The sequence below is a fragment of the Pseudorasbora parva genome, chromosome 7 (genome assembly GCF_024679245.1).
Source record: "Pseudorasbora parva isolate DD20220531a chromosome 7, ASM2467924v1, whole genome shotgun sequence".
NCBI lineage: Eukaryota > Metazoa > Chordata > Actinopteri > Cypriniformes > Gobionidae > Pseudorasbora > Pseudorasbora parva.
The window spans coordinates 19157098-19180603 of NC_090178.1; the positions used below are offsets into that span (position 1 = coordinate 19157098).

General features: G+C 37.1%; 2 protein-coding genes across 5 annotated transcripts in view; both read left to right on the forward strand.

Annotated features, from left to right (window-relative positions):
• The window catches only part of chd4b (chromodomain helicase DNA binding protein 4b), a 24763-nt gene extending 5511 nt beyond the window's left edge, over positions 1-19252 (forward strand). Inside the window, exons 10-40 of one of the 2 annotated variants that reach the window (XM_067448433.1) lie at positions 139-387; positions 580-783; positions 2057-2268; positions 2355-2486; positions 2598-2694; positions 4355-4546; positions 5220-5420; positions 5611-5748; positions 6363-6484; positions 6589-6762; positions 6997-7138; positions 7277-7408; positions 8854-8971; positions 9065-9189; positions 9302-9394; positions 9519-9660; positions 11183-11352; positions 11428-11617; positions 12244-12330; positions 12431-12522; positions 12605-12738; positions 12825-12969; positions 13075-13231; positions 14764-14858; positions 15015-15243; positions 15397-15459; positions 15549-15713; positions 15798-15906; positions 16331-16463; positions 16570-16765; positions 17789-19252. In XM_067448433.1, coding sequence (XP_067304534.1) covers positions 139-387; positions 580-783; positions 2057-2268; positions 2355-2486; positions 2598-2694; positions 4355-4546; positions 5220-5420; positions 5611-5748; positions 6363-6484; positions 6589-6762; positions 6997-7138; positions 7277-7408; positions 8854-8971; positions 9065-9189; positions 9302-9394; positions 9519-9660; positions 11183-11352; positions 11428-11617; positions 12244-12330; positions 12431-12522; positions 12605-12738; positions 12825-12969; positions 13075-13231; positions 14764-14858; positions 15015-15243; positions 15397-15459; positions 15549-15713; positions 15798-15906; positions 16331-16463; positions 16570-16765; positions 17789-17964 — 4614 coding nt within the window. In that variant the 3' untranslated portion in view covers positions 17965-19252. The remainder of the gene's footprint in view (positions 1-138; positions 388-579; positions 784-2056; positions 2269-2354; positions 2487-2597; positions 2695-4354; positions 4547-5219; positions 5421-5610; positions 5749-6362; positions 6485-6588; positions 6763-6996; positions 7139-7276; positions 7409-8853; positions 8972-9064; positions 9190-9301; positions 9395-9518; positions 9661-11182; positions 11353-11427; positions 11618-12243; positions 12331-12430; positions 12523-12604; positions 12739-12824; positions 12970-13074; positions 13232-14763; positions 14859-15014; positions 15244-15396; positions 15460-15548; positions 15714-15797; positions 15907-16330; positions 16464-16569; positions 16766-17788) is intronic. The other variant, XM_067448434.1, reaches the window with a different exon arrangement.
• A 531-nt stretch (positions 19253-19783) lies between these two features.
• ptpn6 (protein tyrosine phosphatase non-receptor type 6) overlaps positions 19784-23506 on the forward strand; it is a 30117-nt gene continuing 26394 nt past the window's right edge. Inside the window, exons 1-4 of one of the 3 annotated variants that reach the window (XM_067448440.1) lie at positions 19784-19952; positions 21875-22028; positions 22257-22285; positions 23090-23212. In XM_067448440.1, the coding sequence (XP_067304541.1) occupies positions 22278-22285; positions 23090-23212 (131 nt within the window). In that variant the 5' untranslated portion in view covers positions 19784-19952; positions 21875-22028; positions 22257-22277. Of the gene's footprint in view, positions 19953-21493; positions 22029-22256; positions 22286-23078; positions 23213-23506 lie in introns of those variants that run through there. The other 2 variants (XM_067448439.1, XM_067448438.1) reach the window with 2 other exon arrangements.

A 23506-nucleotide genomic window follows, 5' to 3' on the forward strand; every position in this document is an offset into this window, starting at 1 on the left:
AATATCTGTCCTTTCCATAAGCTTCTCTGTGCTCATTGAGTACAATTTATATTTTTTATGTGCACAATTTCTCTACATCTCATTGATATTTAATGACTGAAGTTTCTGTTGATTATGCATTATTTATGTCTCTCTCAGGAGAAGGAGGGAATTCAATGGGAGGCTCGTGAAGAGAGTTCTGAGGGTGAGGAGGAAAATGATGATGGAAGGAGGGATGAAGGAGAGGTAGAAGAGGAAGACGATCACCATATGGAGTTCTGTCGTGTTTGCAAGGATGGAGGAGAGCTGCTATGCTGTGACACATGCCCCTCATCCTACCACTTACACTGTCTTAACCCTCCCCTGCCAGACATCCCCAACGGAGAGTGGATCTGTCCACGCTGTCTGGTGAGAGAGGAATAATGTAGTGTGATAGTCCAATTCTATCCTTTGGATTTGGGTTTTCTTGAGATTTTATTTTCGTAGATGGCATTGCTGAAATATTTAGGATCAATATTACAGAATCCCAAATTTTTTCTTATTTTTCATTGCTTGTTTAATTCTTCAGAAAAAATATAATGTACTATCTTGTTTTCTCAGAGTGCTCCACTAAAGGGCAAAGTCCAGAAAGTCCTGACCTGGCGCTGGGGTGAAGCACCTCCCCCCATGCCAGTGCCCCGACCCGTTGACCTTCCAGCCGATGCTCCAGATCCTCCTCCTATGATTGGTCGGAAGGAGAGAGAGTTCTTTGTGAAATGGTGTAACATGTCTTACTGGCATTGTTCTTGGGTCCAGGAACTACAGGTAACGCACAAATAAAAACTCACAATTTCTTATAAGTAGGGATACACCAATATTAATATTCTCGCACATATGATAAGCCATTAATTATGTTATTCTTGTGACTGATATTATATATTTATATTTTTGTCTAAATAAATGAAAAATTAAACATTCATTAAAAAAGAAATCAGCAGTTTCAAATTCTAAAAATGCTTTTAAAAAAATCAAAGTATTATAACAAATGAAAAATGTATATTTTAAAGGGGTCCTATTATGCGCTTTTACAAAGTCTTGATTTTGTTTAGGCCGTACTAGAATATATTTTAATGGTGGATTGTTCAAAAAAATGCTTTATTTTTCACATATTTTACACTATTACAGCCCCTCTCTCCCCCAGTCTGGCTCGAAAACACTGATTTCAATAAAGCTCCTCCTTCCGAAATACGAAATGTAATTATGTGCTGTGATTGGCAGCGTTTAGCACATGTTCGGTAAATGTCCCACCTCTCCATAACCGCAAGTTCTGCTCTAGTGTAAATATTGAGGATGCGTCAATTTCAAACCAATTTAAGCCCTATTTAGACCAAGAGGATCATGCAGAACGAATTTCTTGCACAGACTTAGCAAGCATGGATTTCATAGGACGTTTTTGTCATTTTAATATGCTATCCACCATTTAATTGTGATATCTGTCAGAAAACTAAAGTAATATAAACAGTAATCGATAACACAACCATGGTTATTCACTTTTTTGCATATTCTGTGGGCACGGCTTATTTAAATGAGTTCCATGGTGACTTCATAAGATCAACAAAAATCGTGTTGTAGTCCAAACTACATTGTATTTCTTGAAAGGGGATTCTGTTAAATAAAATGTCTCCCTTTGGAGTGGACTTTGTAACCTTACAGATCTTTTTTATGCCCAAACAGCCACATTACACACTAACTAATGTTGAAAAACTGGAAAAGCATAATAGGACCCCTTTAAGATTTGCTAGGTCATGGCAAGAGTAATCTTAACGTAAAAATAGAGAAAATGAGCACACATAGTTAAATATCTAATATTGACAAATTATTTAAAATATCTCTAATAGCCGGTATGGTCGTTATATTGTGCACCCCTTGTTATATTGTCCATCCTTGTAAGTCAAGAACATAAAAGTATTTACAATCTCTTAATACACTAAATCCTGCATATTTGCACATTACGATAAGTCATGCATTTGTTTCCGAGGGCATGTATACTAGTAAAAATCGTCCAATCAGGTATGCCTTTTTTTCTCTCTCGTCATAGTTGGAGCTGAACTGTCAGGTAATGTTCCGTAACTATCAGCGGAAGACAGATATGGAAGAGCCCCCCAATCTAGAAATGGGTGCTGAGGGAGACGAGGATAAGAGCTGTAAGAGGAAGAATAAAGATCCCTTCTATGCCCGTATGGAGGATCAGTATGGACGCTTTGGTGTAAAGATGGAGTGGCTCCTCATTCACCGCATCTTAAATCACAGGTGAGTGTGTTCAGATGTTCGAAATATCTTGAAGAACAACATCTGCTCAACTATTTAGACATTAATTTCTATGTTCTCTCTGGCAGTGTGGATAAGAAGAATAACGTTCACTATCTGATCAAATGGAGAGATTTACAGTATGATCAGTCAACCTGGGAGTGTGAAGACATGGACATCCCAGACTTTGAGACCTTCAAACAGCATTACTGGAACCACAGGTACAGGCACACAGGACTCTACAGCATTTCAAACACATGCACACTAGTATAATTGCCTTTAGAAGTGCAGTTATAATTTGATTTACATTTGATTACTATTCTGTTTGTCAGGGAGCTGATGCTTGGAGAGGAGGGCAGACCAGTTAAAAAGATGAAGAAGGTGAAAGTGAGGAAGATGGAGAAGCCTCCTGCTAATCCTGTGGTGGACGTAAGGAATCTTAGAACAACTTGAATCAGTTTCTGTCTATTAACTAAAGCCTTGCTTTAATCTAATTTACTCTGAACAATTTGTACCAGGAACTTTTTCCCCCCAGTTCTGCTGCTGTCTGCGTTTCCATCACAGTCTAAAGTACTGTGACAATTAGTCTAATGATGTAGTACTGCACTCGACTTTCCAGTTCCTACTGGATTTCATTCTTCGCATACAAGCTTAATAAAGCCTGAACCTAGTCGTCGGATAATCATTCGTATTTATTGAACTCCTTTGTTGATTCGAACAGTATACAAATCTTACTGCACGCACCTCAACAGACTTTTGGGTTGAAATAAATTGCTGCGTGTATTAGGGCTGTCAAAATTGCTCAAAAATGATGTTCGAATATTCCCTCTAAAAAACACGAATATTCAAACTATTCGAACATCTGGTTGCCCATTTTGTCAATGACGCGCATTATGTCAATAACAGGACAAATTAATACAAAGAGACACAACTACTTGTATAGGTAGTCTATTTAAGTTTAAACATAGTTGACAACATATTACTTACACAAAAACAAATAAATAAACTAATGGCCAAGATCGCAAAGCGCAGACCTCACTCTCTCTCGCCCTTACCCTCACGTTCTAAACGGTTTAAATGAACAAACTTTGAGTGCTTATCAAGAGTTTTGTGCAAGAAATTTAAGGTCGCGACTCTTGTCCCAAATATATAGCAGGCTTCATTCAGTGATTGAAACAAATATTACTAATATAAATTTAAGTTTTACAGCATATTGAACGCTCTGAGCGAGCTGTGCTGTGATAAACGTGGAACTTTTCCTTGACATGAAACGGTAAATAATCAAACCAGTGGAAGCAGTGAATTTATCCTTTATTTATGCAATATCTAGTCAGTCAGTACAGTAGCCTCCATTTTAGTAATGTTTCTGTTTAACTTTAAATGTTTTTTTTAGATTTTGGAGGGTTAAAATCGCGTTCTCTGCTGCGGTCGAGTTGGGCTCTGCACTTTCTGCCATCTTCCATGTAAGACGCGCCAACTTTCAGCATTGACGCTGTGCCTGACAGTGCGACTCCTGTGACCTGTCCCTGAACCCTCAGGCGTGTGAGCGCGCCTGTGAGCAAAGCAGACAGGCACACCTCTACTACCATGGGTGTTTTTTTCCGCTTTTATTTTCTCAAATATTAATTTTCACCTTCGAAATTCGTTTTTTTTTAAAAACTATTCGAATATATATTCGAATGTAGAATATTCGTTGACAGCCTAACGTGTATTCAACCAATCAGCATGTTCAGCGCCCAAGTTCCACCCCTGAAAGTTCCTGAACTTTGAAAAAGTACTACCTCACAATCAGGGCCGTTTTGAGGGGGAAATCTTTACCCAGACCTCTATTTAGACCCTGGTTCCTGTGGTAGAAACTCACCAAGTACCACCCCAAAGTCCCTAGTTCCTGGGGAAAGTTCCCGTGGTGGAAACACGGCTTAAGATGTAATTTTTAATAATAAACACATTTAGGTGGGAGCAATGGTTTAGTAAATTCCACTTATAGTTAAATGCCAAAAATTCCACTTATAGACTGTTTAAAAGCAAAAGAAAATATATTAATAGGTTTTGACTTTCAATAACCTGATGTTCTTCCTGTTACTTTCAGCCAACTATAAAGTTTGATAGGCAGCCGGATTATCTAGACTCTACGGGCGGCACGCTTCACCCTTACCAGTTGGAAGGACTGAACTGGTTGCGTTTTTCTTGGGCTCAAGGCACAGATACCATCCTAGCTGATGAGATGGGTCTTGGAAAGACTGTTCAGACTGCTGTCTTCCTCTACTCACTTTATAAAGAGGTGTTTTTTTTTTAAATATATAAGTACACTACTGCTCAAGTTTTGGTGTGGTATGATAATATTTTTCAAAAGAACCCTCTTGTTCTCTAATACTGCATTTTTTGATAAACAGAATTACAGTAGAGTTACAGTAAAAACAGTATTATTATTAATAATATAAAATGTAATTTATTTCTGTGAGGGGAACACTGAATTTTCAGCATCATTACTCCAGTTTTCAGTGTTACATGATTTAAAAAAAATAATATGCTGATTTGGAGTTTCAGTAACATTTTTCATTATTATAAAGGTTGAAAACAGTTGTGTTGCTTAATCTTTTTCTGGAAACCATAGTGCGTTTTTTTTATTTTTTATTTTTTTATTACAAGATTGTTTGGTGACCTAAGAGTTCTAAAGAACAACATTTATTTGAAATATAAATCTTTTGTAAGTGTACAGACTTTTGATCAATTTAATTCAACTTTCCTGAATTTCTTTCAAACCAAAACAATTACTCACCTCAAACAACTTGAACGACAGTGGATTTTTATTTTGTTGTATTATTAAATCACTGATTAATTTGTTTTACAGATATAAATGGTCTCTATGAAGACATGGATGTTTATCATAAAATGTGTTGTATAAATTGTGGCTTTGAAGTAAATGCAGTATATTTGGTAATGGTTTCTCTCAGGGTCACTCGAAGGGGCCCTTCCTGGTCAGCGCCCCGCTGTCCACTATCATTAACTGGGAGAGAGAGTTTGAGATGTGGGCCCCAGATATGTACGTGGTCACTTATGTGGGTGATAAGGACAGTAGAGCCGTCATACGAGAGAATGAATTCTCCTTCGAGGACAATGCCATCCGCGGTGGGAAAAAGGCCTCAAAAATGAAGGTATGAATCACTTTTGGAAAGGAGGGGTTTGAAGCAGAATAGTTGATAGTGATACAATAGCTTTTAATCAATCATAACCGTAAACATGTAGGTTGATGTAAATCTGTGCCATATCTGCTGTGTGGTTTGATGATATTGCCCTGGTCTTTATCTTCTTACTATGTGTGGTTCTTGAATCTCTTCTGTGCAGAAAGAGGCTGCCGTGAAGTTTCATGTGCTGTTGACGTCCTATGAGCTCATCACAATTGATCAAGCCATCCTGGGATCTATAGACTGGGCTTGTCTTGTGGTAGATGAGGCCCATAGACTGAAAAATAACCAGTCAAAGGTAAGATCCATGTCAGACCAGTGTCACACAAAGTTGTCACTGAAAATTCCGTCATCATTTACTCACCTCCATGTAGTTCCAAACCTTCATGACTTTGTCTCTTCCTTCGAGCACAAAAGGGGAACAGATCAAAATTTAAGCCATTGTTCACTGAAAATCTTGACATCCTCCCCTAGCTCTTCTTGACACATTGATGAAAAGAGCTCAAGAAAGAAGTAGATTTGTGAAGAAATTGTTATTTGGAGTAATATATTTTCTATGACCCAGTTTGAGACAGTTTTTAAATGCTTCATTCACACATCTGAGTATTTTATTTGAATATTTATTTTAGTTGAGCTCAATGATTGGATTGCAGCTGATATGACTAGAGGTTAAAACTACTTACATTTAGCCTTTTTACCTATAAAACTATATATAAAGCTTATACAAAGCTATAATGGTGCAAAGATCTGGTGGTCTTTTATGGTGTTTTGCATATTTTTGAAGAATGTCACAGGTTTGGAAGCAGCATGAGAGTTAATAGATGATGACAGAAGTTTGATTTATTATGATAGAACAATCTTGGATGTAAAACTAACAGACTCACTTTCCCTCACTTTCCCACTCTTTCTCAGTTCTTTCGTGTGCTGAATAACTATCCTCTTCAGCATAAGCTGCTGTTGACAGGAACACCTTTACAGAATAACCTGGAGGAGCTCTTCCATTTGCTCAACTTCCTCACGCCCGAGAGATTCAAGTAAGTGTGTGTGTGTTCTTGATAAGTAAGTGTGATGAGGATGTTTATGTGCCCTCAGTTTTTTGTTGTTGTTGCCTTTGTTCAGTACCAAATGTGTGTTTCAGTAATCTTGACGGTTTCCTGGAAGAGTTTGCGGACATAGCTAAAGAAGACCAAATTAAGAAACTGCACGACATGTTGGGTCCACACATGCTCAGAAGACTTAAAGCTGATGTCTTCAAACACATGCCCTCAAAAACTGAGCTCATCGTGCGAGTGGAGCTCAGCCCCATGCAGAAGTACGAGACGTTCAGTGTTTGTCAGTGTTCTGTTGAGGATTCTGCACATTTTTCATTCAGACTTATTTGCGCCACCTGCTGGACACCCTATTAGTTATTTACAGCATGATTCATTGTACTGTATGACTGATTCTGATTATCCAACTATTTATATCCTTTTAATTTACATTTACTCAAGTTTTTTTTTTTTTACTACAATAGTCTCTAATTCGATTTCCTGTTTTTCTGCCAAAGGAAATACTACAAGTACATCCTGACACGCAACTTTGAAGCTCTGAACACTCGTGGAGGAGGAAACCAGGTGTCTCTGCTCAATGTGGTTATGGACCTGAAGAAGTGCTGTAACCACCCCTACCTCTTTCCCACAGCTGCTAATGTGAGCTTCCACTCACTCACTACCTCACTCTCAGCTAGGACTGTACCATTTTAGATTAGCAACTTACAGCTTTTAAGTTTTAAATGAATGATGAAAAAGTTATAATTTCAGCTGATCTTTATGGGTCTCATTTTTCAGGAAGCTCCTAAAATGCCCAATGGCATGTATGATGGCAGTGCCCTCACAAAGTCTTCTGGGAAGCTGATGCTTCTGTGTAAGATGCTGAAAAAACTGAAGGAGGGTGGACATAGAGTGCTTATATTCTCACAGGTACATACACACATGCCAGAAACACACACAGATTACAAATACAAGTGCTGGTATTATAATTAGAATATCATCAAAAAGTTGATTTAGTTCACTCATTCTATTCAAAAAGTGAAGCTTGTATATTCTAATCATTCATTACGCACAGAATGATATATGTCAAATTTCTATTTCTTTTAATTTTAATGATTATAACTGACAATTAAGGAAAATCCCAAATTCAGTATCTCAGAAAATTTGAATATTACTTAAGACCAATACAAAGAAAGTATATTTAGAAATCTTGGCCAACTGAAAAGTATGAACATGTACAGCATTCAATACTTAGTTGGGGCTCCTTTTGCCTGAATCACTGCAGCAATGTGGCGTGGCATTGAGTCGATCAGTCTGTGGCACTGCTCAGGTGTTATGAGAGCCCAGGTTGCTCTGATAGTGGCCTTCAGTTCTTCTGAATTGTTGGGTCTGGCATATCGCCTCTTCCTCTTCACAATACCCCATCGATTTTCTATGGGGTTAAGGTCAGGCGAATTTGCTGGCTAATTAAGAACAGGGATACCATGGTCCTTAAACCAGGTACTGGTTGCTTTGGCACTGTGTGCAAGTCCTGTTGGAAAATGAAATCTGTATGTCTATAAAGTTGGTCAGTAGCAGAAAGCATGAAGTGCTCTAAAACTTCCTGGTATATGGCTGCTTGAACTTGGACCTCAGAAAACACAGTGGACCAACACCAGCAGATGACATGGCATTGGCACCCCAGACCATTACTGACTGTGGACACTTTACACTGGACCTCAAGCAATGTGGATTGTGTGCCTCTCCTCTCTTCCTCCAGACTCTGGGACCCTGATTTCCAAAGAAAATGCAAAATTTACTTTCATCAGAGAACATAACTTTGGACCACTCAGCAGCAGTCTAGTCCTTTTTGTCTTTAGCCCAGGCGACACACATCTGACGCTGTCTTTTGTTCAATAGTGGCTTGAGACAAGGAATGCCACAGCTGAAACCCATGTCTTGCATACGATCCGTTTCAGGGATCTCATGTGGACTTAGATATTTCTTGAAACGAGGGGGATAAAAGATCAGATTGGGAAAGCTCTGGCTTCATGTGGATGGGGCCTGAGAGACCATTTAAAGACATTTGCAGGTGTTTTGGGTTAATTTGCTGATTAGAGTGTGGCACCAGGTGTCTTAAATATTGAACTTTTTTACAATATTTTTGAGATTCTGAATTTGGTTATAAAAATAATGTTGTAATCATCAAAATTTAAATAAATAAAAATGTTAAATATATCAGTCTGTGTGTAATAAATGAATATAATATACACGTTTCACTTTTTAATGGAATTAGTGAAATAAATCAACTTTTTGATGATATTCTAAATATATGACCAGCACCTATACACTCAGAATTAAACAATATACTTGAATATATTTTAACTTGGTTGTAGATGACAAAGATGTTGGATTTGCTGGAAGACTTCCTAGAGAACGACGGATACAAGTATGAAAGGATAGACGGAGGGGTGACTGGAGGAATGAGACAGGAAGCCATAGATAGATTCAATGGTAAGGGGATAATGCCAACCATAACAGCAGTTTGATCAATATTGTGGATGTTTTATTTTGACAAAAAAAACCCTCTATTTCCTCTTGCTGCAGCTCCTGGTGCTCCTCAGTTTGTTTTCCTCCTGTCCACCAGAGCAGGGGGTTTGGGGATCAATTTGGCAACCGCAGACACTGTCATCATCTATGACTCAGACTGGAACCCGCACAATGATATCCAGGTGGAGGCGATGTGAAATACCCAACGCTAAAACTATCAAACAAAACATCTCTGTGAGAGAGACTGTGTGGTTGAACTCTTTCTAACACTGTCTCTCTCCTATTGTCTTTTAGGCATTTAGCAGGGCTCATCGTATTGGTCAGAATAAGAAGGTCATGATCTATCGATTTGTCACTAAAGCATCTGTTGAGGAGAGAATTACACAGGTAGGATATGAAACAGTGGTTTGAAACCATTTAAAACCCAGGCAAATACAAAACTATGTGGAAAAATACTTAACAATCAAACACTACTACTTGCAAAAGTCATCGCATGACCCTTGTGTCTTAGGTGGCAAAGAAGAAGATGATGTTGACCCACCTGGTGGTGCGGCCTGGTCTGGGCTCCAAGGCGGGATCCATGTCCAAGCAAGAATTGGATGACATCTTAAAGTTCGGCACAGAACAGCTTTTCAAAGATGAGCTCGGAGAGGGTGAGAAAAACACTGTTTTAAAGAATAGTTTTCTTCTAAACATGACTCACTTGAATTGAGATCAGAAAGTGGCATAGACTTTTGACAAAACAATAATGATTAATTGAATAATCTAAATGCAGCTGAACTTTGGCTACAGTAATTAACATCAGCCTTTTAAGAGCGTATAAGTTTTGTGTATCAGTCAGTATGATACAAAAAAATCCACAACACAAGCTGCTGTGGTGTAAATGTGAAGTTCTGCTTTCAGTTGAAGATTATTTAGAGCTTTAAACTACGCATGACCTTGTTATTCTGAGCACTGATGTTAATGAGCAGAGTTTCGTTCTGAAGCTGTAGGTTAAAAATAACAACATCTCTTTATGGTGGGCCAGGGGAAATGCTACAAGTAGACACCTGACATACTAAATAAAATAAATTCTTACTGTGGGTTCCAGAATTAAATGACATCCCCCGGTTATCGCTCACTTCAAATCCGTGTTGGGTTTTACCTATCATCTCTCGCCCTCAAAATTAGTTTTACGAAAGCTTTATTAGCATGATTAAAGGGGTAATGACATGTGAAATCAACTTTGCCTTGATCTTTTGACATACAACAGATCTTTGTACCGTCGTTAAAACATCATGGCTTAAAATGGCGTCCTCATTACAAACAAATCATTGATTTAATCAAGCTCCAAACGGCTCATTTTGTAGGATATGACTGCCTCCAGAGCAAGATATCGGCCAATATTTCTTTACATCTATCCACCATAAGCCCCGTCCACTGGCATTCAGTCGCTCCGGCTGATATTGGCCTACACTGGATGTGAGCGACGCATCAAAAGCAAATATAACCCATTTTAATTCCTGACGATGTCTACACTGGATACAGTATACAGGCCTGCGTTTAGTTTCTGATATACTCCACAACAGGACAAATGGACGAGTTAAAGTATGTTCGCTTTTACTTGTCCAGTTTATACGACTCGTTTGGATCTCTGTACAGACTTAAGAAGGATCCCAGCTTCAGAAACAAGTGGATGATTTATTTTAATGGGGTCGCGAACCACGTTGGAGGATTACATGTTTGTTCGGTGCATTTTGCTTTGCAAAAGATGCACGTTGTAATGGAGAGTTCGCAAAGAAACCTTTGTTTAAAGATGAAACTGAGCATATAGCAGCTGCATCACAAACCATAAGTAAATTTATTTCATAATGCTTTGTCTGTAAATGAGTCTTATATGGAAAAAGTTTTCAAAACACTTTACTCACATGGGCTTTGATACTGTTTCCTATGCAATGATGTTAGCCATTAAAAACAGGGAGCTGTCCCTTAAAAACAGGTAATTTCAGACAGAGGGTCAGAATGAAGATTGAAAATAATAGTACTAGACAATACAGAAAATATTTAAGTATAAATAATGTATGAATTAATAAATAAATAAATACAAAAATCAATGGAAATAACATGCTCAATCCAAGAAATGGACAAAGTAAAAATTAAAATCAATTTTAAATCAAATAAATATTTATCATCCAGGTGATAGTAAGGAGGAAGACAGCAGTGTGATCCACTATGATGACAAAGCCATTGATCGGTTGTTGGATAGAAACCAGGATGCAACGGATGACACAGAGCTGCAGAGTATGAATGAATACCTCAGCTCCTTTAAAGTGGCCCAGTATGTAGTCAAAGATGAGGAAGAGGAGGTAAGTTTGTGTGGGATTCTGTGTGTGGTGTGTTTGTGCCATATGTATGTATATCAAATGGTATGTCTTTGTCAGGAGGAGGATGTGGATAGAGAGATCATTAAGCAGGAAGAGAGTGTAGATCCTGATTACTGGGAGAAACTGTTGCGCCATCATTATGAGCAGCAGCAGGAAGATCTTGCTCGTCACCTGGGCAAAGGCAAGCGCCCTCGCAAACCTGTCAACTACAACGATTGCTCACAGGAGGACAGAGGTAGTAGACGGGGTACAGACGCACTTTTAAAGCTTTTTTACTATTTCCCTGTGTGTTTGTGAGTAGTAGCACGTGTGTTGTGGTTTTAGGTCTGGTAGATTTATTTTTGTGTTTTGTGTAATATCTGTACATTCTTTCCAATAAAAATAATGTTTCATGTTTAAATTAATTCCTTTGTATTTATAAAGGATTATATTTATAGTTTATTAATTTATTAAAATTTATTTTGGTTGTTGTATAGATGTATGCGACCAGTAAAATTTGGACACACCTACCCATTCTTTTTTATTAACTTCTTATACAATTTTTGAATAATATTGAATTTGTCAAAACTAAAAAAGTAATTTAAATGATTTAATAAAAAAAAAATTTATGAATAAAATTGCATTTATAAAATCGTTAAAGTCAAAATATTTACATTATTTGTACATTATAATTGTACATTATATAAACAAAATAGAATAAAATGTAATAATAAAAAATAATAGCGTTTAGGCACAAGCCTGTCTAAACGTTTGACCTTTTTGTTGTAGATGTCTGCATGATTTTGTTTTTTTTGTCCCCTTAAATTAAATATTTTCTTGTCAAGAGAATTCAAGCGCTCAATAATATATTGTCCCACTGATTTGTGTTCTCAGACTGGCAGGATGATCAGTCTGATAATCAATCAGATTACTCCGTAGCTTCTGAGGAGGGTGATGAGGACTTCGATGAGCGGTCTGAAGGTGAAGAATGAAGTTAAACCATCTTTATATGAATGACCAGTAGCAGTTATTATACAGATATGTATATTTGTATTGACATAGTAATTTTTTGTGTTTGCAGCTAACTCCCGAAGACCAAGTCGCAAAGGCTTGAGGAATGATAAAGACAAACCACTGCCCCCCCTACTGGCCAGAGTGGGAGGAAACATTGAGGTTAAACTTCAGTTACCTTTTAACTTGTTTTAAATATTCCCTTGACATACTCAGTGGTACTTAGCCGCTCTCTCCTCATTAGGTGTTGGGTTTCAATGCTCGGCAAAGGAAGGCCTTCCTGAATGCGGTGATGCGTTATGGGATGCCTCCCCAGGATGCCTTCACAACCCAGTGGCTCGTTAGAGACCTGCGAGGCAAATCAGAGAAGGAGTTCAAGTGAGTCTGACATTTCTTACAGGAGTTCTTGTCTTTTTTGTAACTTTTTTTAAACCTAATTTGCTTGAGCACTCTCTGTTTTTTAGGGCATACGTGTCCCTCTTTATGCGTCACCTGTGTGAGCCAGGAGCAGACGGGGCAGAAACATTTGCTGATGGCGTTCCAAGGGAAGGACTGTCACGACAACACGTTCTCACACGCATAGGTGTGATGTCACTGATCCGCAAGAAGGTGTGTGAAGTCATGATTGCTAGTTTTTTAGTGGTTAATAGTGAGCTATTTGTTTCTGTGAAAGATAGTGGTGTTATGTGATTTGGCTGTTTTAAACTCCTACAGGTGCAGGAGTTTGAGCATGTCAATGGTCAGTGGTCAATGCCCTGGATGAAAGAACTGGAGGAAAGCAAAAGAGCAGCGGCCATTGCAGCAGGAGACGATCCGAAAACACCCTCTACTGGGACGCCTGCAGATACCCAGCCTAACACACCAGCACCAGGTACACATGCATATCAGTGTTGTTATTGTTAACTAAAACAATTTTAAAATTATTTTGGTAAGTGAAATTAATCTGAAATTAAATGCAATATAAATATTAAATGAAAAATTGCCTTTTTGTTTCCTTGTTAACTAACTGAAATTCATTTAAGTTGAATACTAAAATGACTAAAATAAAAAATAATATTGAAAGCTCTATATATACATAAAATCGACTAAAGCACTGACATGACAAAATTACTCAAATTAAAAAAGTGAAAATCTAAAAATAGAATAATAATAAATAATATTATATTATATAAATAATAACAAATTAGTATAAGACACATATGGGTCAATGACATTACACCATTTCTATTCATTTATTCATACATACATCTATGAATCTATGATGATGTTTTTAAATTCTGTATTAAAATATTTTTTTTTAAAAAGTTTATTCATATTTTAGTTCATCCATGATCCGTACAGACCAGGCCCCACGTTTTATAAACGCATGTGATTCGCAATTAAATCGTCATTAGATAGTCTTAAAAAGGCAGCAGCCTATAAATACCTGCTTCACTAATGATAATCAAACAAAATACAGCTTTAACAAAGATTCATCTATATTTAATTTTTATACAGTGAACACTGCGGTGTTCTTTTACATTTTCATTATTACATTTCTGTACCTGAATACTACTGTTAGACCTTGCTTTGTTCAAAACTTTGTTCTTTTGTATTTATCTAAGCTTGTATTCTTATTTTATTACTGACTGTTCAGTTGTCTTTAATATTTAAACTTTATTAGTTAGGCTAGTAGTTTATGCTGTGGTATTGAAGTACTTAACGTTTTTTTTTTTGGCCTTTGTTATGAATATGTTAGGCATAAGGTTGTCTATAAGCTAGTGTGCTCCAAAACAATGAAATAATTAGCATTTAGAAGATATAAACGTTCAAAACTTCCATTCTCACTTCCTCCAATATGGATCAACGTTTTTGATGTCATCACTTTGAAAAGTTTATTTGAATAGGGTTTTAATAATAAACGAATAAATTTAAGGGCAGCCACCACCACTGTTACAAAGTTATATCAATAAGTTATACATAAAAAAAACATATACTTCATTATGTGATGCACACAAGCACAGAACCTTCTGTGACGCCCAAGTCTAGAAAACACACACTTCCACCCTCTGTAATCGACACAGAGATGTTAGTCCCATCTGAATGCATCCATCTTGTGCATGAGATCACTGACGTTGAGTAATAAGAATTGTGCCTCAAAAACCTTTTAGAAAACTAGTCCTGTCCGAATAGGGCTTTTGTCTTTTATTATCAATTCAACAAAACTGCTTTACACGTAATTAATATTCTGGGGAAATTGTTTTCTACCAAAAGTCATGTGGTCCAGTGAACATGAAAAAAACCCCAGCTAAATGTCAGATAATTTGACCATTTTATGACGAGTTGCATGGAGAAGGAAGATTTGTCCAGTATGTCTGCGTAGCTAATCATTACGCATTAATCCTCTCTCTCTCACCCAAACAGAAGACCTTTCCAAAAGTGAAGAGGTAAAAGAGCTGGAGGAGAAGACGGAGGGGGATGGAGAGAAGGAGACGAAAGGGTTCAGGCAGGAGGATGAGGTACTTGTTATTTACAGTCTCACTTTTTCACTTCATCTTCCTGTTTCAGTCCTCCTGTATTTTTAAACACTTTCCTTTTGTAAACACCTGCCTATCTCGCTTTGTCTTTCTTCATGTCTCCAACTGCCATTCTCACGTTCCTTCTTTTTTTCTCAGATTATTGAGATTCCTGATGAAGGTGAGAAATCCTCCAGTCCAGCAAAGAAAGAAGAGAAAAAGGAAAGGGAAAGAGAGACCACCTCACCATCAACAGAAAAGGATGTAGAAAATGAGAAGGATAGCGAGAAAGAAGAGAAGCCCACTGAATCGAAGGATAACTCGTCTTCAGATGTCAAAGCTGATAATTCAGATGCCACAAGCAGCGCAGACACATCCAAAACCAAAGGTAAATAAGTATTTTTTTCTATTGGATTTGATATTTGATATTCATATGTGATTTAATATCCATCTTCATTCAATGCAAACTTGTCCTAAAATGACCAGAATTTTCTAGTAAAGGTCCCATCTGTAGCATGAATACTCTCTTACTCCATTACAGAAGAATCTTCTGAAGAGAAGACAGAAAAAATGGACACCAGCCCAGCAAGAGATGAGAAGAAAGGTACATACTAACACAAACAACACACCTTTATTCCACACAAAACTGTTACAATAAATAAATAATGTCTCTTTCTTTCTCTCGTCAACCAGAGCCAAAAGACGAGAAGGACGGAATGAAGTCAGAGGACTCCGCTAAGCTGCAAAATGGAGAGAACACCAAAGAGACAAGCGGAGGAGGGGATGGAGTGAGCGAGGAGAAAAAGAAAGCAGTGAAGCAAAGGTTCATGTTTAACATCGCTGATGGAGGTTTCACAGGTACACTGGGAATTTACTAGGTGTGTGTGTATGTGTACGTGCTGGTGAATTTTGAATCAATGGTCCCTCTGTTTCTCTCTCTAGAGCTTCATTCTCTCTGGCAGAATGAAGAGAGAGCCGCCACGGTCACCAAGAAGACTTACGAGATCTGGCATCGTCGCCACGACTACTGGCTGCTGGCTGGTATCATACAGTATCCTTGACCTATTAACTTAATTTTATTGATAATTTTGGTAGTCAATGTTTTAGTCAGTACTCATAAAGCAATACATTTGCTTGCATCACTGAAAGGAACATGTCTTGTTTTAGTGTATTTTATTAACATATATACTTTTTTTTGTATTTTTTTTTTGTATTATTTAAAATTATACTACCCTCATTACACTCAGAAGTTTGGACACACAAACTCTTAATTATGACCATTTTTTGCATTTTAAAATAATAGTTAAAGTATAAAGTCATTAAAAAACTAAAATGGCAAAAAACATTTTTTTTAAGAATTATGGAGAAACAAATAGAATTTCAGGAATTATGTAGAAACGTATTTAACCGTTAGTATTTATCTGAAGCGACCCTAATTTTATAGATTATTATGTCCTTCACCTCTGTACCATCAGCCACGGCTATGCTCGCTGGCAGGATGTGCAGAATGACCCGAGGTTCGCCATACTCAACGAGCCCTTTAAGGGAGAGATGAGCCGAGGAAACTTTCTTGAGATCAAAAACAAGTTCCTTGCTCGCAGGTTTAAGGTTAGAGATTTACAGAAACTACAAAACTTATACACACTGTCTTCATTGTTTGCCTAGAGCTACATTTGTTGGCTCTTCTTTCAACTTCATTTATGTCCGTCTTTAGCTGTTGGAACAGGCTCTGGTGATTGAGGAGCAGCTCAGACGTGCTGCATATCTAAACATGACAGAGGACCCCTCTCACCCCTCTATGGCACTCAACACACGCTTCAGTGAGGTGGAGTGTCTTGCGGAGTCACACCAGCATCTCAGTAAAGAGTCCATGTCAGGAAACAAGCCTGCTAATGCAGTTCTACACAAAGGTACAATTCCCAGAAATAACTACAGTGCAGCACAACTTAATCACAACACAGCTTTGCACACCCTTTTGCAATGGAGTAGTGTGATAAAGCACAAATAAGTGAAATGCAAAATGATTGTCATTAATTTTGAGCAGTCAAGGAAAAATGATTTAAATTTATGTAAATTATTAATGTTTATTTCACATATGATTCTGGATCTTTTAACACAACTTAATTTTCACATTTAAGTGAATTGTGAATTTTTAATCTAAATATGTATAGAAATGTATTAAGCAAATTAAATTAAAATCTGAATTTGAATACAAATCTAATTAAATTTTAATTAAAATCCATTTAAATCAAATATGAATCTAAATCCAGTCGGATTTAAATAGAAATTGAATCTAAATCAAATATGAATTTAAATCAAATTAACTTTTAATCTAAATCCAGTTGTGTGTTTGAATTCAAATACAAATCTAATTTTATTTTAATTAAAATCTATTTAAATTTGTATACAAATCAAATATGAATCTAAATTCAGTAAGATTTAAATTGAATTAGAATCTAAATCAAATATGAATTTAAACCAAATTGAATTTAAATCTAAATCTAGTCAGATTCAAATTTATTTTGAATCCATACGAAATATGGATTCAAATATGAATCTGAATCTATTTGAATATCAGTCCAAATCCAACATGAGTCTAAATCAAATTGAGTTTTAATCCAAATGAATTTGAATCCAAATTAAAATTAATTGTGAGGCGCAGAGTCCTAATTATTATGCAAATCTTTATTCAGCTACTTTTACACCTTATCACAGTGTTTCCAATGCAGCACTGTTCAAAGCCACAAAAAAAAATCACACTTTACTTAGCATCGCACCATAGATTTGCACACCACATTTGGCTTGATTATATCCTGTAGCTTTATTGATGTATATTGGCACAAATGATGAAAGTGATGAATTTACTTACTTATAATGTTTAAATAAATGGAGACGTGTTCAAAAATATGTCCTATCATCAATATTTCTGTCAGTTCTCAAACAACTGGAGGAGCTGCTCAGCGACATGAAGGCAGATGTCACCCGGCTCCCAGCAACCATTGCTCGAATACCGCCTGTCGCTGTGCGGCTGCAGATGTCGGAAAGAAGCATCCTTAGTAGGCTGGCAAGCCGAGGACCGGAGGTCACACAGACGCAGGCGCCACGCTGATGACCCCCCCCCGGATGAATTTTTCACCCGTACCTCTCACAAGTCACGATGAGGAATCATCTCACATACATAGAGACATGCACCTGGGTCAGGTGATCAGATCCGTTGTATATATCTGAAATAAGTTCAAGCTGCCCACACTAGTTTGGACAGAAGGAGAATGGAGTGGTTCCTATAGCTAACACACTGTGGTTCCCTAACATTTCCCCGTTAAACTCAATTTAGAGGCATTCCCTCCATTTTAAAATTCTGTGAACACACACTTGCTGACCTAGGAGATGTTAGAATACACAGCACCCAAATTATTCACCAATAGAAATCCAGTTCAGATTTTTCAGGTCACCTCCTTTGCACTGTTTTAGTCAATGCAGGGCAAGGTTGAAGTGCTGGTGTGGATTTCTTTGTGTGGAATGGATCTTTGCCGTGGGGACTCTTTTCTCCTCAGGTGTGTATTATGTTGTAATCCACACTTGTTGAATCACTGTTTTTAGTGCATTTCCACAAGCTTGAATTTCAAATGCCTGTTTGAACCCATAAACATCTGGTTTCCAACCAGATACAACCTAAAATCATGTGTTCTCCATCTTATCCTACTTTAAGTCCCGTCAAGCAGCAGTTGGAAGCCGAATGAAAGGTTTATGCTGATGTAAACAGAGACCCTGTCCCAAATGCCACTATGAGAATCCTCCTCTGAATCCACATTTTGCCGTCTTAATACCGGATAGACTGTCAGGTAATAGTCCACTGATGCAGGCACTGCAAACTTACAAACACATCTGAAATGTTAAAGGGGACTCCCTAAAGTTTTGGGAAGCTTTACGGATGTATTTTGGACAGGGCCACAACTCATATGAGACCATCAAATGACCTTTCATTCATTTAGAATGAAAGAATCTATAAATATAGTATATATTATAAACAAGATTTTTTTGTTAGCATTATGAGAACTGCTGCTTAAAGAAAAGTCAAGGTTCATGTTAACTATTGTTTATTAATGAATTATGTGCTTGTTAAAAAAAAATCTACCTTTATTCCCCATTCTCTCTCCTTATCGGCCCCTGAATATTGTAATTGGAGAGATTTTGCCACGGTTTCTTTTTCCTACGAGAGTAGATAAAATCCCCCTAGCACAGGTAAAAAAATGCAGCTGTTTATTTAACGTCTAATTTTTCACTTCCAGGAGTTTTGAATATCTCACTTTGTAATTATTGTTGTTACCCTGTTATTGTTATTATGTCTTCTGTTTCTGTTTTTTTTTTTTCAGACCTGCAATAAAAAGGTAACTAAGCGTGCAGAGTGTTGCCTCTTTATTAAGGGGTAGCTTGCCAAGTTTTATATGCATGCTACGTGTTTTTTTTTTTTTTTCCAGGTGATATTCTCTACTGATCAGTTTTTTAAAGACATATAGAAACGTACGGAACATGGAACCATGTGTGCAGGTATTTTTGAATCCTAATCCATGTAGGAAAGTAGAATGATTTATGAATTTAATTGGCTAAACAATCTTCGTTGCACTACCCCTGTCAATTATATTGACATTTTGTTTGGATCAAGCTCAAATGGATTGATTTGAGTTGTTCAGATGAAGACACCTCAATCCAATTATAAATGGATTTAGGTGGATGTAAATGTAGCAACCGTGTTGAGAAATTGCATAGAGGAGAAGAGCAGAGGATAGTGCAGAAAGAGAAAGAATGAGTTAATGAATGACAACTACAGACAGGATGGGGAAATTATGACAATTAACTAAAATGGGTGGGGGGAGGCAGATAACTTATCAGAGCAAATATGCTTTGGGAAGAGAAGACTGGAAACGAGGAGACGCTTACGTCTATAGTTAGTCAAGCCTTCACTCTCCATGTTATTAGATCAATAAATGTTGATGATGTTTGATCCGTTTCATCCAAGTGCAGAACAGGACATTGTATTATTGTACATGTGTATACAACCAAGTATTAATCCGAAGAGGACAAAAGCATGTCATGTAGGTAAGGGACAATTTTCTGACCTTTTGATATTCATTTTTCCAAACGCATCTGTTTCCAACTTGACTTGACATCTTATTCCCTTTGCCTTTTTTAGTTTTTATCTCAAAAGATGGGTTATTTGGTGCCTTTTCACTAACGTATTGTGCACAGATGTAATCTCTTTGGGCTTCTCTGTCTTGATCTGTATTATATCAAAGAATACTTCTGTATGTCTCCAAATTTTTTTACTTTTCTACAGCATTTTTTGTTATTTTCTCAGTGTAGATTAAAGGTGTAGTTCACCCAAAAATGAAAATTCTGTCATTTACTCACCCTCAAGAATTTCTTCTGCGGAACACAAAAGAAGATATTTTGAAGAATATGAGAAACTAAACAGTTTATGGACCCCATTGACTCGTTGAAAATACTATGGAAGTCAATGCAACCATTTGGTTAATAACCGACATTATTAAAATATATTATTTTGTGTTCAGCAGAAGAAAGACATTCATACAAGTTTCAAACGACTTGATAGTGAGTAAATAATGACAGAATTTTAGAAGAGAAGGTTTTTATTTTTATTTTTAGAAGATGGTCTAGTTTTTTGGATCCTGTCCTGCTTGATGTTTCCCCTCATATTATTGTTGACTTCCCGTTGCTGCCAGGATCAGATTCAAGATATTGTTTCTGTTCTGTGGTGCTGTATGGCTCTCTGTGCTCCAAATCATAATCCAAGCATATTATCAAGCCCAGACTGTAATTAACTGCTATGTCGTCCCCCCACACCACACATGAAAGATAAAGGAAATGCTTCTTGCTTATCCCCTAATTACCCAAATGTAGTTTTAACTTCAAGAGGTCAAGTTAGAAGTCTTGATTAAATGAAAGCTGATATAGTGATTAGAAGAAAGAAAAATCAATGTAAGATGTATTATTTCTATTTTTACCACCTGTCAAATGACGAGGTGTTTCCAGAAATTTGATATTATAGGTTTAGGATGTTTGCACTGCCTCATTCAACACACACCTGCCGCTACTGCTAGATACCTTTTTTATCTGGCTGTGTATTTGTAAAATGGTTAGAAGTTAAAATGGTTAGAATGGTTAGAAGTAACTATAGAAATAGCCACTTGGAGAAACCTTTGAAAAGCATTTTGTTATTTGCATGACTTTGCATGTATTCAAAACGTTAGCTGCAACCTAGAGGCTAGACAGATAATATTTGCAAGGCAAAAATCTTCTCTATTTCTGGATAGACTTACGATCTTGATGTATATTACATTTTGTTTGGGGGTGGGAGGGTGTGTCATAATTTAATGCTTTTTATTCAGCAAGGATGCATTACATTGATCAGAAGTGCTGGCCTTTTGAACTTTCTATTCACCAAAGAGTCCTGAATTTAGTTGACCATGCTGGTATTGTGGTATGTGACATTTTTTTCTTCGTTTTTTTTCTTGTCATGTATACCTTTGGCAATTTTTATGCAATATATGCTATTAACAAAACCATAACGTCCAAACCAACCAACCAAACCCACCCCAACCCCCCTCTCTCTGTCTCTGTCCGTCTCTATCTCTGTGTGAGGTGAAAGTCTGGAAACAAGGAAGTGCAATATACACTAAACACAATGGAGTTTAACTGTCAGACTCAAAGACACCCAAACTGTGAAATCAACCTGCGAGAAAAAAAAAACATAAATGATAGGAAGCCAGTGAATTATATTCAGAAGCTGTTAGAGAGGGTAATTTGCATTTCATGTGCTGCTTTAGTTATTTTGCGCAGCCTGTAGTTCCTCTATTTGTCACTTTTAGTTTCAAAATAGCAAACTGGGTGTTTGTCTAGATTAGTTCTTGACAAAAAGTTATTGAAGAACCAGGAAATTAATCTGACATCTCAGTATCTTTCTCTACCTCTCTTGTTGCTTTCACTGTTTTATGAACAAGCCACAAAAAGGAAGGAAGGAGTTTGTAACCGTGCATGAGAGCGTGAGAGAGGGAGGGACATACGACAGCCTTATATACACTGACAGGACGACCTGCTCTTCAAAGCACCGAATACAGTGTTTACGTTTCGAGAGAGGCGAAGCAGAGTGGACAGGTATGAAGCCGCTAGACAAATGATTATGAGCTGTGGTTGGTTGTGTGGAAGGATGTCACTGCACAAGATATAGAAGGAGGGGGGCAAATGGAAAAGTAGAGGATGAGTGCAGATGTATGACACCAAGAGGAGAAGACTGTTCTTTACAGCTCTGGATTATGTTTATGCATGCATCATATTTATTGCAATATTAATGTGCATTCAATTCTTTTTCTTTTTCACTGGAAGAGGAACACTTGAAATAGGAAGATGGTTCGGTAAGTTGAGAGAATCTCTTGTTCCAATCTTGTTCAACTCATCTTCCCTTTTTCAGTTTTGCTACTCTTACATTTTGCACCACAGGCCATTATCTGTGTGTTTTGCAACATGTTTAAAAAAATGTCCTTTTGTTTGTGTGTGTGTGAATGTAACTGCAAAGTGCAAGGTGTTGATGCTTGCCTGGGCTGTGTGTATGTGCATTTCTGCAAATGCACTTGGTGGTTTGGTAGGCCTTGGTAAGAGTGTGCTTGTTTTTGCATGTGCTTCAGCACGACATTAATAATCATTATACATCATTATAAATTATGTTTTTGTTGTTGCCTATTTGCTTTTAAACAGCTCTGTACCTCCTCCACACACACATAAAGCCTAAAAAAGTATTTGGAAACTTTCATAAATGCTATGTTATTGCAGTACCTTACCATAATTTAATCTAACTGATTTAATTTTTGGGGGGGATTTCTCAGAAATAATTTAACTTTTCTGAGCCATTTTTGCAGTTAAATTTTATCAACCAAGATGTATATGTATGAAGTCAGTTTCCCTCGAGTTCACGCAGGTGTTCTAAACCACAGGTGTTGTTCATCACAACAACTATGCATGTTACACCAAAATTTGTCTGTCACAAAGTGGCATTTTTTATTTTAATTAACTTATTTTTGTGAAATAATTGGCTTGCCTAAAGTTGTCTACAAAACTTGCCTAAAGTTGTACAATATATTATACTATTCATATGATTGTACTGATGTAAAATGTAAAATATTATGATTCTATTAACACATGCTCATTTACATGTTAAACAGGTGGTTCCACAGAGATCTGTCTGGAATAGACGCAGAGACTGTTTTGAAGAACCGAGGTGTCCATGGTAGCTTCCTGGCCCGACCCAGCAAAAAGAATGTGGGCGATTTCTCCCTGTCTGTTAGGTACAGCATTTTTTTTTTCCGATGATATGATAAAAATTTCATTATTAGCCACGTTTTATGTCATTTAGAGGTGAAAATTTGGTTCTGAGAACAAGCTGAGGTCAGATTGGGTGGAAGATAGCTTTCTCAACTTTCCAGTATTTCTGCTCTAATTATATAAAGAAACCACTCTGTTAAAAAAAAAAAAAAAAAACATTTGACTGAATATTTCTGTGTTTGACTGATTTGAGACTCGTCTTTGTTCCTCTGATTTTTCTGACCGCGTTTAGTTCTAGAACCTATTAGACAACATTT